This window comes from Drosophila navojoa, chromosome 2 (assembly GCF_054131105.1).
Source record: "Drosophila navojoa isolate 15081-1374.11 chromosome 2, UAZ_NAV_1.0, whole genome shotgun sequence".
Lineage (NCBI taxonomy): Eukaryota > Metazoa > Arthropoda > Insecta > Diptera > Drosophilidae > Drosophila > Drosophila navojoa.
In genome coordinates, this window is record NC_142890.1 from 4,189,221 (window position 1) to 4,204,660 (window position 15,440).

General features: G+C 38.8%; 2 protein-coding genes and 1 pseudogene across 4 annotated transcripts in view; 2 read left to right on the plus strand and 1 right to left on the minus strand.

Annotated features, from left to right (window-relative positions):
- LOC108659345 (sex determination protein fruitless) overlaps positions 1-15,440 on the minus strand; it is a 169,866-nt gene that overhangs the window by 19,545 nt on the left and 134,881 nt on the right. For all 3 annotated transcript variants that reach the window (XM_089265413.1, XM_089265411.1, XM_089265405.1), the window contains exons 3-5: positions 4,252-4,399; positions 3,982-4,182; positions 3,069-3,908 (exon numbers count right to left, since the gene is read on the minus strand). In XM_089265413.1, the coding sequence (XP_089121539.1) occupies positions 3,069-3,908; positions 3,982-4,182; positions 4,252-4,399 (1,189 nt within the window). The remainder of the gene's footprint in view (positions 1-3,068; positions 3,909-3,981; positions 4,183-4,251; positions 4,400-15,440) is intronic.
- Positions 880-1,882, plus strand: LOC149092066 (odorant receptor 59b pseudogene; annotated as a pseudogene).
- Positions 2,069-2,657, plus strand: LOC149092067 (odorant receptor 59b-like). The gene is made up of 2 exons (XM_089265463.1): positions 2,069-2,496; positions 2,589-2,657. Exons 1-2 carry the CDS (start codon positions 2,152-2,154, stop codon positions 2,655-2,657), a joined length of 414 nt encoding a protein of 137 aa, XP_089121589.1. The 5' UTR covers positions 2,069-2,151.

The following is a 15,440-nucleotide window of genomic DNA, read 5'->3' on the forward strand; positions in this document are numbered from 1 at the left end:
GCGTAAACTGTCAATAAATGGCCGACAGGCGTTTTCGAGTTTGAAAATCGATTAATGTAATCGATTGTTTTCTACTAACTGTCGGTATGTCTTCTACGTTATACAACTAACTAATTGTTATGTAATAAGTAATCAATCTTTAATCGATTAGTAGCTGTCAACTAGCTATCGAATTAGTATCGATCCGTATCTGTATCTCTACCTGTGTTTGTATCTGTATCTGTATCTGTATCTATATCTGTATTTGTATCTGTATCTGTATCTGTGTTTGTATCTGTATTGTATCTCTATCTCTATATCTATATCTATATCTATATCTATATCTATATCTATATCTATATCTATATCTATATCTATATCTATATCTATATCTATATCTATATCTATATCTATATCTATATCTATATCTATATCTATATCTATATCTATATCTATATCTGTATCTGTATCTGTATCTGTATCTGTATCTGTATCTGTATCTGTATATGTATCTGTATCTGTATCTGTATCTATATCTATATCTATATCTATATATCGAGAGCGAGAGCGAGAGAGCGAGAGCGAGAGCTATCGAGAGCGAGAGCGAGAGCGAGAGCGAGAGCGAGAGCGAGAGCGAGAGCGAGAGCGAGAGCGAGAGCGAGAGCGAGATCATAGCGAGACTATAGCATAGCGATGATCTATATCTGCTATATCTATCTAGTCTATATCTAGCAGCGAATTCTAAGCGATATAGATCTATAGTCTATAGCGATAGCTAGATCTATATCTATATCTATACTATATCTATACTCTATATCTATATCTATATCTATATCTATATCTATATCTATATCTATATCTATATCTATATCTATATCTTACTATATCTAAACATTCATTCCAATAATAAACCCCGTCCTGCATATTTCATTGTAGGATTCTCAAAGTGTCTGCCTAAGGTCCACTTAATTATAGGACATGTAACGTATTGGGCGTGGTGGACACTTCAAGCATGGTGCGAATCGAACAGCAGTTCGATTTCCACATATACTCAATTACAATTTCACATTCCTCGATTCAGTTGCAATTCAGGTTTCGGTCTATTCATACCATAAACCGTTATGGTCGGAATATTCAAACTCATTAGGCCAGTTCCACTCGTGGCACAGATGAAGTCGAGAGACGTCTGCTCATATATGTTTCGGATTATAAGATTCGTTGGCTGGCTGCCACCCGAGCAGGGTACAAATCGTTATCTTTATTTCGTTTGGTCCTTCTTGGCGAACGCTCTGTCAGTCTTTTATATTCCCGTCGGCTTGTTTCTCAGTTTAATTTTCGACTCTGCGAAATTTAGCTCAGCCCAGATCATTGGTATAATCCAAATCATGCTTAATGCGAGCGGTATTACGATGAAGTCTCTTATTATGTGCCCGCAACTTTCTCGCTTGGTCCAGACAATGTCCGCGCTCGATGAAATGGACGCACGACTGAAGGATGATATCGATCGCAGGAAGATTCACAAAGCTATTGCTACTTGCAGCTATGTCTGCGGGCTGTACAGCGTGGCCTATGTAGGGTATAATGTGTCCATGGTAGTGACTCCTATACTCACCAGTCAGCCCCCATGGCTGATCTATAATCCGCTCTTCGATTGGCGGAACGGAACCGTTCAACTCTATCTGCAAACACTGCTTGAGTTCACCGCCCTAAATATTGTGGTGCTCATGAATATTGTGCTGGACACCTGCCCCATCATTTGTATGATTGTTTTTCGAGCTCACGTCGACGTCTTGAAGGATCATTTACGCAAACTACGCACCGATCCGGACAAGACTGAGGCTGAGAACTACAAAGAGCTCGTGAATGGCATTAAATACTACAAGCTCATTGTCAAGTAAGATCGATCTATTATTATATTGCTATTGTATTTATTTGCATACACATCCATCTTCATTCTTCTGTATATCTCTTCTGTGTATCTTTAATTTCTCAAGTCAAATCGATCTATAATTTATCTACCTCTCTAAATATACATATCTACTTTTATCGCTCTATCTATCTACATCCATTGACATTCATTTATCATTTCTAATATATCTATACATATCTTCCTTTATATCTTTTATATGTCTATTAATCCAACTATCCGTTCACTCCAGATGCTGTGACATAATGCGTCCCATTACGGCCCGCACGATCGCAATACAGTTTATGCTAATCGGTGCTGTGCTAGGTCTAACTATGGTTGGCGTGATGTATTCCTCTGATATATTTTTGAAAATATCATCGATCATATTGGTCATAGCGCTGCTGTTGGAGACATTTCCGTTCTGTTTCCTTTGCGATTCCTTAGTAGAGGACAGCGATGATTTGTGCAACATTCTGGGCCAATCACATTGGCTCGATGCGGAGCGCAGATACAAATCCACGTTGAGGATTTTCATGCAGCAGGTGCAACAGCCGATCATATTTATTGGATTCGGCATTATTCGAATTTCAGTAAACAGTAACATTAAGGTGGGTATAGCTCAGCCTATATACTAGCTAATATACTTTTATATATAAATGTATACATGACATACATATGTATATATATATCTAATTTATAGGTGGCCAAGTTCGCATTCAGCGTCTTAACTGTGGTGAAGAGCATGAATCTATTCGAACAGTTTGAATAGCTTTGATCATAGATTATAAAAAGATATCCATAGTATCTAAACTCTTTTTTTTTTTAACAGAACAAACGTAAAACTTAGATTATACACAACTAAATACATATATACCAATCTTTTTTTTTAACATAGATTGTTTTAAGAGTATTTGAAGAATTAAATTCTAGTAAAAAAAACTTGAAACCAGTCTAAATATTCTATAATATATATAATCTAATTTTTTTCCACAACTTATAAAACTTAGTTAAGTTGAAAATTCTTACAATTTGGATCTAACCACATCTATAATATATCTATATCATTTCTATAACATATTTCCTATATATCTACAGATATACCTCAATAACAAACTTGCCTTTTCCTAACAATTTACTCCATTGTTTCTCAACATATTGATAGCTCTAATGCTCGACTCACCTGAGAGTCCTGCGCGTAGTGTCTGTCCTGTATGTGGGCCGCATTCGCATGATGGCTCGAGGACAACGAATTATCACAGTTGGATGATGAGTTCTTACGTCTGCGCTTACTGTTACACAGCTGATCGACGGGCGTGGTGGACAGCTCTCTGTCCCGTTCTCTGTCTCTGCTCTCGTTGCGCTCTCGATTGTTGTTGTTGCTGCTGCTGTTGTTGTTGTTGTTATTGTTGTTGTTGGTGCTGCTACTGCTGCAATTGTTGTTGTTGTTGTTGTTGTTGCTGTTGTTATTGCTACTGTTATTAGTATTATTATTATCCTTGGTACTGTAGTCCAGCTGCAACAGCTCATCCCGACTATCGGCACGCTCCAGTGTGCCCCGTTCACTGCCCCGATCGCTGCCAGCATCGCCGCGACTGTTGAGAGCATCGGCGCTGGCGCTGCGATTCGCAGCAGCCGCAACGGCAGCGGCCATGGCAGCCGCCGCGGCACTGGCGCTGCCCACGCTGGGAGATCGTTCGCCGGCGCTGGTGGTCAGGCCGAGAGCAGCGGCAGCTGCATTCACATTGCCACCGGCTGCTGCCACAGCGGCAGCGGCAGCAGCAGCGGCCGCCGCAGCTGCAGAGCTGCGCTCGCTCAGGCTGAGGCTGCTGCTGCTGCGCTGCAGATCGTCGCGCAGGTCGCGTTCGCAGCGGGAGCGCAGGGAGTCACGTGAGTCGCGTATATCGGCGCCCATGCCGCCATAGCTGGGGCCACGCCCAGTGGGCGAGCTGGCAGCCGAGTCGCGCAGCTTGTCGCAATCGGAGCGATAATTCAGATTGTTGTTGTCTGTGAGACCGCGCACCTGTAAAGCCACACCACAAAAGCGGATCAGTAAAGAGAACGGGAAATTTGATAACTGTTTCGATTACACGCACCTGCAGACTCTCGGCAGTCTTCAGGAACATCGGCAGCGAACTCTGACCCACATTGACCTCGCCCTTGTACATGAAGTCCAGCAGGGAGCGCATCTCTGAGTATCGGACATCTTTCAAGTAGATGATGGGATGTGGATGCTGATTCTGCAGGAAAATCGTCTCGAAATATGGACTGCAGGCTGACAGTATGGTTTGATGTGCCTGCAACAGAAGAAACGAACAACTCTATAATTTCTATAATCCATAATTTAATCAGATTCGGTAGTGTACCTTGACTGTTTCACCCTCACAGGCGAGGGTGACATCGCAGAGCGCCTCGCGCTGCAGCAGCGAGGTCAGCACCCCGGTCAAATTTGTGGGATGATTGTTCCAGCGTAAACAGAATTGCTGGTCCATAGCTCCTTGTTCAGTGTTGTACCTGTTGCATGTAGATATGGAGCTATGTTAGGTTTATATATATTCAAAAAAGTCGTTTACTAGTTATAAAAGAGTTTACTTATTATAACTGAAAATTTCAGATACAGGACAAAGGACGAGTGGAACGAAAAGTATCATTATAATATAATATAATGTATATGTATATGGTTTCTACTTTCAATACTTCAAATATAATTTTTATCGTGGATAACGCATGAATAAATAAAAATATATGCGATTTACTTATTACACAATTTCATGTCACACAGCATATAATTGCCATTGCCTGAACTATAGAAATTTCTATAAATATTACTATGTCGAACGTATTCAACTTTGATAGGAATACGAAAATATTGTCGCTCTTATCAGCATAGGGGGCGAGAGGAAACAAAAAATAATGTTGTTAACACATTTGCAAGCCAGTTTGTGGCTGCAAATCTAAAAAAAAATAACATCTGGATCTCGTGATAATTTGTGAGAGAAGTGGAGCCATAATTACCCGAGAATTCGCGAAAGAACTGATGTTAATTTTGTATATATATATCTATTTGCTTAGTTGTATAGCAGGTGGCTTCCTTTTATAGTTCTATGCGATGGCCCACATTTGGCGTGCCCTCAGTCGAGACATTCGCACTTAAACAAATAGAGATCGACAACTGTACAATTTGTGTTTTCTTATCGCTCGAATAATCGAAAATAGAACTCTGAACTCATTTTTTGAAATTTTCGCACTGCTTCAGTGCTATTCTAAATTTAGATTTTAGTTCCTGACAACTTTCGCTCGTTATCAACTGATATCAGTGTTTAGTACGGAAGAGGAAACGGAAACTACTCCCATTTCTGTCTTCTATTTAGCCCTGATATCATTATCACTGTCCATAGACATCGGACAAATCGTAATATGTCATTGAACACCAGTCTTTGCACTACGATTGAGCGGAAGTTGTGCGGTTGCTGGGCCAACATTATTAATTGCATTTCCGTTAGCCGATAACGGGCTAAAGGCGTGCGCCATGCGCCCTCTCACTCTCGCACGCCGCGTGCCTTGCGGTAAGGGTGCGTGCGCACTGCGCAGTGGTGTGTGGCGTGTTAATTGCCATTTGTTGCCGCCATGTTTTGACTGCTGCTGGCTAACTGTTAATTGCTCGAGCAAATTTTGCATGAAAATATTGCTGTAAGCTGGATGGGGTTAGGTGTACATGGGCTTATGTTTTGCGGCCAATTGTAATGGCATAGATAAGCTAATGCTAATTTATGTGTGTTCCACAAACACATAAACAAAGCAACATACATATAAACATACATATGCATTCCACAATATTGATAGCCACCCTCGCTGGCACTATTTCTGTATGTACATGCATATGTAAGTCACATTTTATTTAATTTTATTTTATTTTCATTTTTTTACAACGCGCTTTAATCTTAACTGCTTTTGGGCAAAGTTCTAATGCAGCGCACAGCAGCGGAAGAAGGGTCGATGCAAAGAACAGGGGGAGAGGCAGAGCTGATAAGAAGTACTTTTGCTTTTCTTTGTGCTTTGTGTACGTTTCAAATGCAGAGAGCGCACACGAGAGCGTGAGAGCGAACAAGCACGTGAGAGCGCCGCACAGAAAGCTTTTTAGTAAGAGAACTTACGAGTGTCGCTGTTGTTGTTGTTGCTGCTGCTGCTGCTGTCGTCGCTGACGACGCGCGCGCAGCTTAACAAAATAAATAAACAAAACGTCAAAGAACTTTTTCGCAAATGTGTGCGAGCGAGCCAGCGCTAGCGCCGCAAACTGAGGGTGTGCGACTGAGCTGGACGATCGCGAGAATGCGTGTAAGTATGTATGTGTGAGCAGTAACAATAACAATAATAACAATTACAGCTACAAGCTTTGTGTGTGCGTGTGCGCCATGGGGCCCGGCGCTGTCGTAAGCGATTTTTTATTTGCGGCGCCGACTGCGACGCCCGCAATGTATTTTTTTTTTTGTTTTTTGTGCTTTTTTTCATTTTTATTATTATTTTATTCTCTCACTGTGTTTGTGTGGCTTATAAAATTTAATAGCACAAGCAAAAATATACATGTGTATGCACGCACACACACACACGCACACACACACACACATGCATACACATATGTATACAACGGGCATTAAACTATCTCTCGCAGAGAACTTTCGCTTTCAGTTGAGAAAACTTTTGCAATAACTTTTGCTGTTAATTTTGTTCGCATTTTTATTTATTTTACTTTGTTTTCTGATTTTTCTTTGTCTTTTTTTTTTTTCTTGCTTTCTGCAAACGTTCTAAATTTGCAGAGACGCAGCGCAGATCACGCGGCTTTCATTTGCTATTACAATTTGATTTTCATACATATGGAAATATATAGAATATATTCTTATCGAATTATCATACATATATTTCACACATTTTCCAACAAATTCTATGCTAATTTAGCACAATTTGCAATTTTATTGAATACTATTTGGAAATGGAGCACACACAAATCACATAGGAAAATATACGCCTGAATGGAAATTTCTATTTGCTGCTCATTACATAATTTTCACATGGAGAGTGTAAGGTTAGCAATTCATGGGTGGGGGGAAACATATGATAGCAGCTAGAGCTTCCAGCAAATACTGGAATTACACTTAATAAATATTTGAAATGGAAAAGGAGAAGTTATAAGAATTTGAGAAGTAAATAAAACACTAATCATTATAACGGATCTTTAAAGGGAATAATGTGTAAATAGATCCAAACTTATTTAGATTTATAAATTTATATACAAATATTAAATGCATTAGAACTGTAAGCAGTCAAATAATTTTTAGATAATTTTGATAATTACTGTAAAATCAGCATTAAGGGTATCTACTAGTCGTGCACTCCCGTTTGCAACAGTCAAATTTGATTCACCTCCAGCATAAATCACTTAAACAATTAAGCTTACAAGTTTTCAATTAATAATTTAAATGATCTCATATATTAATCAGGCATATAAATAAATAATTAGCAATAAATAATTTAAGATTTATAGCGCTGGCGCCAGCTGAATTCCATAAATAAGCAAGACCAAAAATACATATATGTATGTAAATATATATATTTAAATGCATTTTCAGTTTCATTTCAATTTTCGTTTTCATTGACGCGAATTGCAGTTTATAAAGTGATTCACAATTTGCAGTTCTCATTTTCACTTGCGCTTTTCAATGCTATGGCCAAGCCCCCCCTCTCCCGGCCCCATCGATCCACCCCTCGAGCCACCGCACAGCGCCCAACAAACGTTTAATTAATGGGTGTAATGGCAGTAGCAAAACTTTTACTTTCTGCTGCTTACGTCAAATTGTACAAGTACATATATGTATATATAGAATATATATTATATATATGTATGTGTATGCTTATCAGCGTTGCAGGCAAACGTAGAACGAGCGTTGAAAAAAAAAAACACTTGAGAACACAAACAGAGCCAAACAAAAACAAAAGCAAAGAGAGTTTTTTGTTGTTGTTTTTGTTTTTGGGGAGGGTCGAGTTGAGCGATCAGCAAATTGCGCAATATGTTAAATATATATTTATATATACATATACATATGTATGTGTGTGTGTATGTCCGCATTATCCGTGCGCTGTTTGCTTAGCAAAGCGCGATGCTGTAATAGATACGCAGCGTGCCGAGAGCCAGAGCCAGAGCTGTTGAGAACCAATTAAAGACGTTTTATAGGACCTCTCCACAGAATGACATTTATATTTATGGCTCTTTCCCTTGCTTGTGTGAACTTTTTTTTTTAACTTTCGTATACAAGCAGAGCGTAAAAGACTCGCCTTCTATAAATCAAAATAATTGTATTCCTTATCGATATTTATTTGGGAACTATTACAACATACGAGCATTATAACTGGATTGTCGAATAAAATACAATACGAGTGGAAATTTATGATGAAAATAAAAAGAAAATAGATTAATAGCATTTTAAAATGCATAAAGTGCTAAGATTGTTAGTCTGTATTAAGAACAATTGGCTCAAAAAAATAAAATAATAATAAATAATAATAAAAATAATAATAAATAATAATAAATAAAATAAAATTAAAAAAAAAATAAAATTAAAAAAATTAATAAAAAGGAATGCCTGTATTAAAAAAAAAATTACATACATACAAAAATAAAAAATAAAAATAAATAAAATAAATAAAATAAAATTATAAAAATTTAATCTAATCAATTTACAATGAATAAAAAAAATATTGAAATAAAAAAAATTGCTAAATACTTTAATGATTAAGAACATTATAATACAAATTAAATAGAATGAATTAAATGCTTAAAAAATAAAATAAACATGTATTAAAATTAAGAAATTATCAGTTGCGCTAATTAAACCTTAATTGAATTTTTTATAAAAATATGTAAAAAGTAAAAAGTAACAAGTTAACAAATAATAATCCATGCAGCGTTAGATCAGCTAACCAATTCTAATGCAGATGCAAATAGAGCTATATATATGCTAGATGGACAGCACACGCCTATTGTCACGTGCCTGTTGGCTACACATACGTATGAGCATGTGTGTGTGTGTGTACACTTAGATAATCAATGCTAACAATACACACGCACACCCTTGCACACATTGATACAGCTACAATTGCCAACACACGCGTCCCACACGGCGTATCAGCAATGGCCTTCAACTTTTAGTTAGCTGCGCCTTATCGTGCGCAGCAGCGACGCCGGCAGCGCTGCTGCTGTAACAGCCAAATAGTTTTTCAATTTACACGTTCTACATGGCTGAGAGAGCGAGAGGGAGAGAGAGCGAGAGCGAGCGAGGTGTAGCTGAGAGAGATACACGAGCACACAAAGTGCTGTACGGACGGACCGATAATAATTATAAATACAAAGTAGTTTGTTGATATTTGCTATTGTTGTTGTTGCTGCTGTTTCTCTTTGCTCATTTTCAAATACATTTTTTTTTTGCCTTTGTTTATCTTTGGCATTAGAACTTTACATGTTGGCGTAGGTTTTCTCAGCGTTTGACGTTGGCAGCAACAGTTGTTGTTCCTGTTGTTGTTGTTGTTGCTTTACTTGATTATTAATGTTTGTGGTTGTTGTTGTTGGCGTTGTAAATTTACCGTTGAGTTCATTGAACGCAACTGTAACACGCGCGTGAGCGTTACAATACCGAGCGAGCGCCCACATGACGGCCGCTAAGCAAATCAATCAGTCTATAGCTATAAAAGTACACAAACACAAACACACACACGCACACACAGAGAGAGAGACACTCACACACACACACACACCCGCACAAATGGATCATAAACTTGTTTGATTTCCATTTGCCCTTCAACACTGAAAGCGAAGGCACAAATCAATTGCGAATTGCCAAAAAGATGCGCCAAATGCGATAAGAGACAAAGTCAAAAAAAAATATATAAATATATATATATATCTATGTATATATGTATATACATGTATAGCAGATCTGTGCAGAAGGCAAACGAGATCAAGATTAGCGTTTGAAGTTCACCTTGGCTCAATGGTCAAATGTGCAAAATGCCTCAAAACGGGCAAATGAATCAGCCGAAAGGCAACAGCAACAACAACAACAACAACAACAACAACAGCAGCAGCTAGAGCAACAAATCATTTGAATAAACCGAGTAGCAAATAGGTTTGGCCCCAGCATCAGCCGCAGTAAATTGTAAAAGATGAAGGTCAGCAGTTACAGATACAAATTTAGAGAGAGGGAGAGGGAGAGAGAGAGCGAGAAAGAGATGTAGACAAGTTATAGATACTTGGCTAACCATGATTGATTAAGCAGTAAAGAAATACATATATATATATATATATCGCGGGGTTTGGCCAGCAAGGTCAAATGCCAAAAGGTTAATGGGTGAAGTCGACTGAATGCTCAAAATGTAGGTCAATAAGGCGGAATGGCCAATGAAGCGAGGTAGATAAATGTTTGATATATTGTTAACGTAGTACAATTGTAGGGCATCAATTCTTGAATATATTTTGTAGATTCTCTAGGCAAAAAAAGCCTTAGGCAAGCAATCAAGCACAGCTATAAGTCAAAGGATTGTATAATATTTAATATATCATTTAATCCATTCAATTGCAGACCTATCACAACTATATAAATATAGCTAAAACTATCTTCATCTAAATGTTGAACCTATGCCAATTCTCAAGCAGCCAAAACTGCAACGAGTAAACTTAATAAACTAATCAAAAAGATATATATATTTAATTTATTCATTTATAAACAACTCTTCTCTCTATGACTTACACAATTTTCGCAGCAAAGAAAATGTGCATTCGGCTTTAATTTGGTTGCCATTTGTTTGAATTTATTTTCATTTGGCACTTATAAATTTCAGTTGTCTCGCAGATATTAACAAGCGCACAATGCGATTTATTAGGCACCCAGAGCAAAGCAACAACAACAGCTACAACAACAATAGCCCAGAGTAGCCGCACTACATCTGAAAAGTGCAAGTGAAAACGCTTTTGAGATACGAGCGCACAGATTGCATTTGTCAGATACAAATGTGTTAATTGCGCTGGCAATGCGTGCGCCAGGAATAGAACGCCCACACGCAACTGTTTACACACTGCCAAAAAGGGGGCGGCGGGTAGTGGGGCGTGGCAGGCAGGCAGGCAGGCAGGCAGGCAGGCAAGCAGGCAATGCGATTCGCAAAACGAGCCTCGTGTGGGCGTACGAATGCAAACCGACAAAACAAATGAAAAAAAAAAACTTTTAAAAATATTCGTGTGAAGCTAAATGAAATAAAATAAAATCTAAAACTTACTGCAAAGTGCGAAATTGTGTAAAAGTGCGACAATTGCAATTTGTTGGCAGCGCCACTGGGCGACGCTTTTAGTTTGATATAAAACATAGCTGTATATTAAACTGGGCAGTCGGGACTGAGCGAATGAATGCATGAATGACAGACTGGCTGACTGAGGAGTGCATGAGACAGTGATTAAGAGGCTGACTGGGGGAATGGCTGAGGTCTGAAGGCGGGATGGTAGCATGAAAGACGGAATGAGAGATTGACTGAGATAGTGAATGAGAGACTCACTGACTGAGGGATTGACTGACTGAGAGAGGAGGTGAATGAAACAGTGATTGAGGAACTGACTGAGGAGTGATTGAGTGACTCACTGACTGAGAGACTGACTAACTGATTAAGGATGTGCAAGAAACAATGATTGAGGAACTCACAGATAGGCTGAAAGAAGCAATGAGGTAGTGAATGACTGACTGACTGCCTGAGGGAGTAAATGAAGGGTAGAGTTTGAGGGATTGACATTTGAGGGAGACAATGAAGCTGTTCCTGAAGGACTGAGCGAGAGATTGACTGAGGTAGTGAATGAGGGATTCACTGACTGAGGGACTGACTGACTGAGAGAGGAAGTGAAGAAAACAGTGATTGAGGGACTGACTGAGATAGTGAATGGGGGACTCATTGACTAAGGATTTAACTGACTGAGAGAGGAAGTGAAGGGAACTGACTGACTGAGGAATTGACAGACTGAGAGAGGAAGTGAATGACCCAGTCAATGGTAGACTAATTAAAGGAGTTATTGAGGGAGTACATGAGGTGCCGACTGACTGCAGGACTAACTGAAAAACTAACTGATTGCTCGAGGGATTGAATGAGGATTCGACATAAGAACTTAGTGAGCGCAGTGAATGACATAGTGAATAAGGAACTGATAGAAACTGACTGACTGAAAGACAGATTGAAGGACAAAGTGAATCAGGAGCTGACTGAGGGAGTGAAAGAAGTACTGATTGACTATAATACTGAGTGAAGAACTGACTGAGGGACTGACTGACTAGCTGAGATCGCGTGTATATGGTGTTAACTGATGTTATGGATGAATCAATGAAGTTGCTAACTGAGCAAGTGAATGAGGCAGTGCATCAAGAACTGACTGACTGATTTCTCTTAAATCAAAATAATAAAAACATAAAATACAGCTTGTAGTTTCTAATCAACTCCATAATTTACAGCTGGTTAATTGACTCTATAGTTATCAAAAGTTTATATGAGGTATATGAGTAACTTCCGACTGACATAAGCCATTAATATTTGCTCTCTGCAAATATTTGCAATATATATATACTTTTTACTTCGAATTAAACACTTTTATACTGGTACTAGGCCATACAAAAACTAATAACCTTTGATATCATAAAATATTATAGACCCACCAGAGTCACACACCCAAAATATTGTGGTATTTCCTTTGACGTCTGGTAGATGAAAGCTTTTCTCTTATTGGCCAAAGGAGAGCAACAAATATGTTCTCCAATGGCAACAGCTCTGGCCCTCTGACTCACCTTGGCCAATTGACTGCGAGGGAGGGGCAAACGGCGAGCAGCGAGGGGACTGCCGGAGTCCAAGAGTTTGTCTGTAATTATTACAGTTATGTCGCTGTGCTGTCGTTGTGGGTGCCAAATGCCATAATCCGACAGCATATTGAGTGAAGCTGAACTTGTTGCTGCTTTGCGGTTAACACACTTAGCCGTACGACGTGGGGGCGGGGCGGGACAGAGGGGCGGTACAGCTTGTTAGCACTTGAAAAGGCAGCGACATATAGCGATGGTCGTTGGCTCGATGCTCGATACTCGTCGTTTGTTGTTTGTGAAATTTGCCGTGGGCTGTCCCACAACAACAACAACAACAACAGCAAGCGTTGCTTTATGAATCTTTACAACAATTGAGGCTGCGGCTTGAAGCTCGACTCGAGTCGAGACTCCCTTTTGGCAGCTTGTCAGGCACTTGGTGACCAACTCGAAGCGATGTTAAGCAGCTCTCCAGCTGTCATGGACTTTGTCTCTCCCTCTCTCTCTCTGTGTGTGAGTGTGTGTGTGTGTGTGTGTGTGTGTGTGTGTATCTGTGTTGACAGTGGCAAATATTGTGTTCGGCCATTAACGCAATGTTAATTGAGCGCCCAAAAAGAGACATAAAAGCTAGATAGTCAATGCGGAATTAGCATTAATTAGGGCGCCATAAGGGCTGACACGAAAGGGATTTTTACAGCAGCAGCAGCAGCAGCAACAGCAGCAGAAGCAGAAGCAACAGCTGTTGCCTTTATGAGCCGCTAAATACGCGAATTTGGCAATATCACGCGTTGTTTATTATAGCCGCAACTGGGCGTATACTCAATGATATTGTATCGAAAATTAAGCATACGTTACGTATGCCGCAGCTAAATAGATTAGCACATTGACAATTGATACGAATACAATTGATAGAAGTAGAAGTAGAAGTAGAAGTAGAAGTAGAAGTAGAAGTAGAAGTAGAAGTAGAAGTAGAAGTAGAAGTAGAAGTAGAAGTAGAAGTAGAAGTAGAAGTAGAAGTAGAAGTAGAAGCAGTAGAAGTAGAAGTAGAAGTAGAAGTAGAAGTAGAAGTAGAAGTAGAAGTAGAAGAAGTAGAAGTAGAAGTAGAAGTAGAAGTAGAAGAGTAGTAGAAGTAGAAGTAGAAGTAGAAGTAGAAGTAGAGAAGTAGAAGTAGAAGTAGAAGTAGTCAGAAGTAGAAGTAGAAGTAGAAGTAGAAGTAGAAGTAGAAGTAGAAGTAGAAGTAGAAGTAGAAGTAGAAGTAGAAGTAGAAGTAGAAGTAGAAGTAGAAGTAGAAGTAGAAGTAGAAGTAGAAGTAGAAGTAGAAGTAGAAGTAGAAGTAGAAGTAGAAGTAGAAGTAGAAGTAGAAGTAGAAGTAGAAGTAGAAGTAGAAGTAGAAGTAGAAGTAGAAGTAGAAGTAGAAGTAGAAGTAGAAGTAACCAAAATGTATAAATATAATTTCTGGTCTGTTTTTTTTTAATACATTATTTAATACACTTAAATATATATCAACTATCTAGAGTTAAACACTATCATGTCTTAGGCTTAACGAATCCAAATATAATCCCATTTCATGTGAAATATCAATTTAAGAGAACCGACTGCTCAGGCTCTAGCCGAAATGCGCGCCGCAGATAAATAGCTGGTGTATTAACATTTAATACAGGTATAATAAAATATACACTTATATTTTATGCACTTGCATATATGTATATTTTTATATATGAACAATGCTGTAAAATAAATTTGTAGACGCCTTTTGCGTTGGGGCCTGTCAAAAGTGCGCAATGCGAGAAGTGCAAGGCAGAAAGCTTGTCTGGGCAATTACGTCAAGCGCCTTGTTGCAGACGTTGCAAATGCTATTACTGTTGTTGTTGTTGCATACGAGTCGTGTTGCGTCTGTTGCTGTTGGCAGACACATTTTGGGCAATTAAATGCGCTAATTTTCATTTATAGTTTTGCATCAGGCACTTTTGGGGCCCCCAAAAATGAAAATGATGACAATTTGCGTTTGCTTCGCCTTTCCTTCCATTTTCTTTTTATTTTTTTGATTTTCGATTTTCGTAAATTTTTTTTTTTTTTGCTCTGGCTTTGGCTTAAGCAGCGCGTGGGCAGTGCGCGAATGCACACGCTGGCGTATGAGTGATATTTTCTGAGTGAGTGAGTGTCGCTGCTTGGCTGCGATATTTGCAATTACAATGACACTCTGACAGCCAGCAGCGTCAGCAGCGACAGTGCGTAGAAGAGCTGACCTAAATTCGAACACACTTAGAAATTGTCTACAAACAACAACAACAACAACAGCAGCAGCAACAAAAGCAGCAGCAGTGACAGCAGCAATAACAACAACTACTTCGATAGCACTAAGTACACAACGTAAACAAGCAGGCGAGGGATATCGCTGCTAAATTTAAACAGACTGCCTAATGCTCTGTTCACTGCAAAAGAATTAAGATTGATTTTTGCCAACTTGTGACAAGTGACTGTATAACTTGATCTATAATATGTTTATGGGGCGTACGTACAAGTCGACTATATGTATATGTATTGCTAATTAAGACAAAAAAAATTAAAACGAAAAAACTCTTTGAAGTGTCTAAAGCTGTAAATAAATATCTTTATTTTTTTATTTATTAATTATAGCTTTTATTTTGTATATTAAATATGATTATTTATTATTTGTATTTTTTTAAATT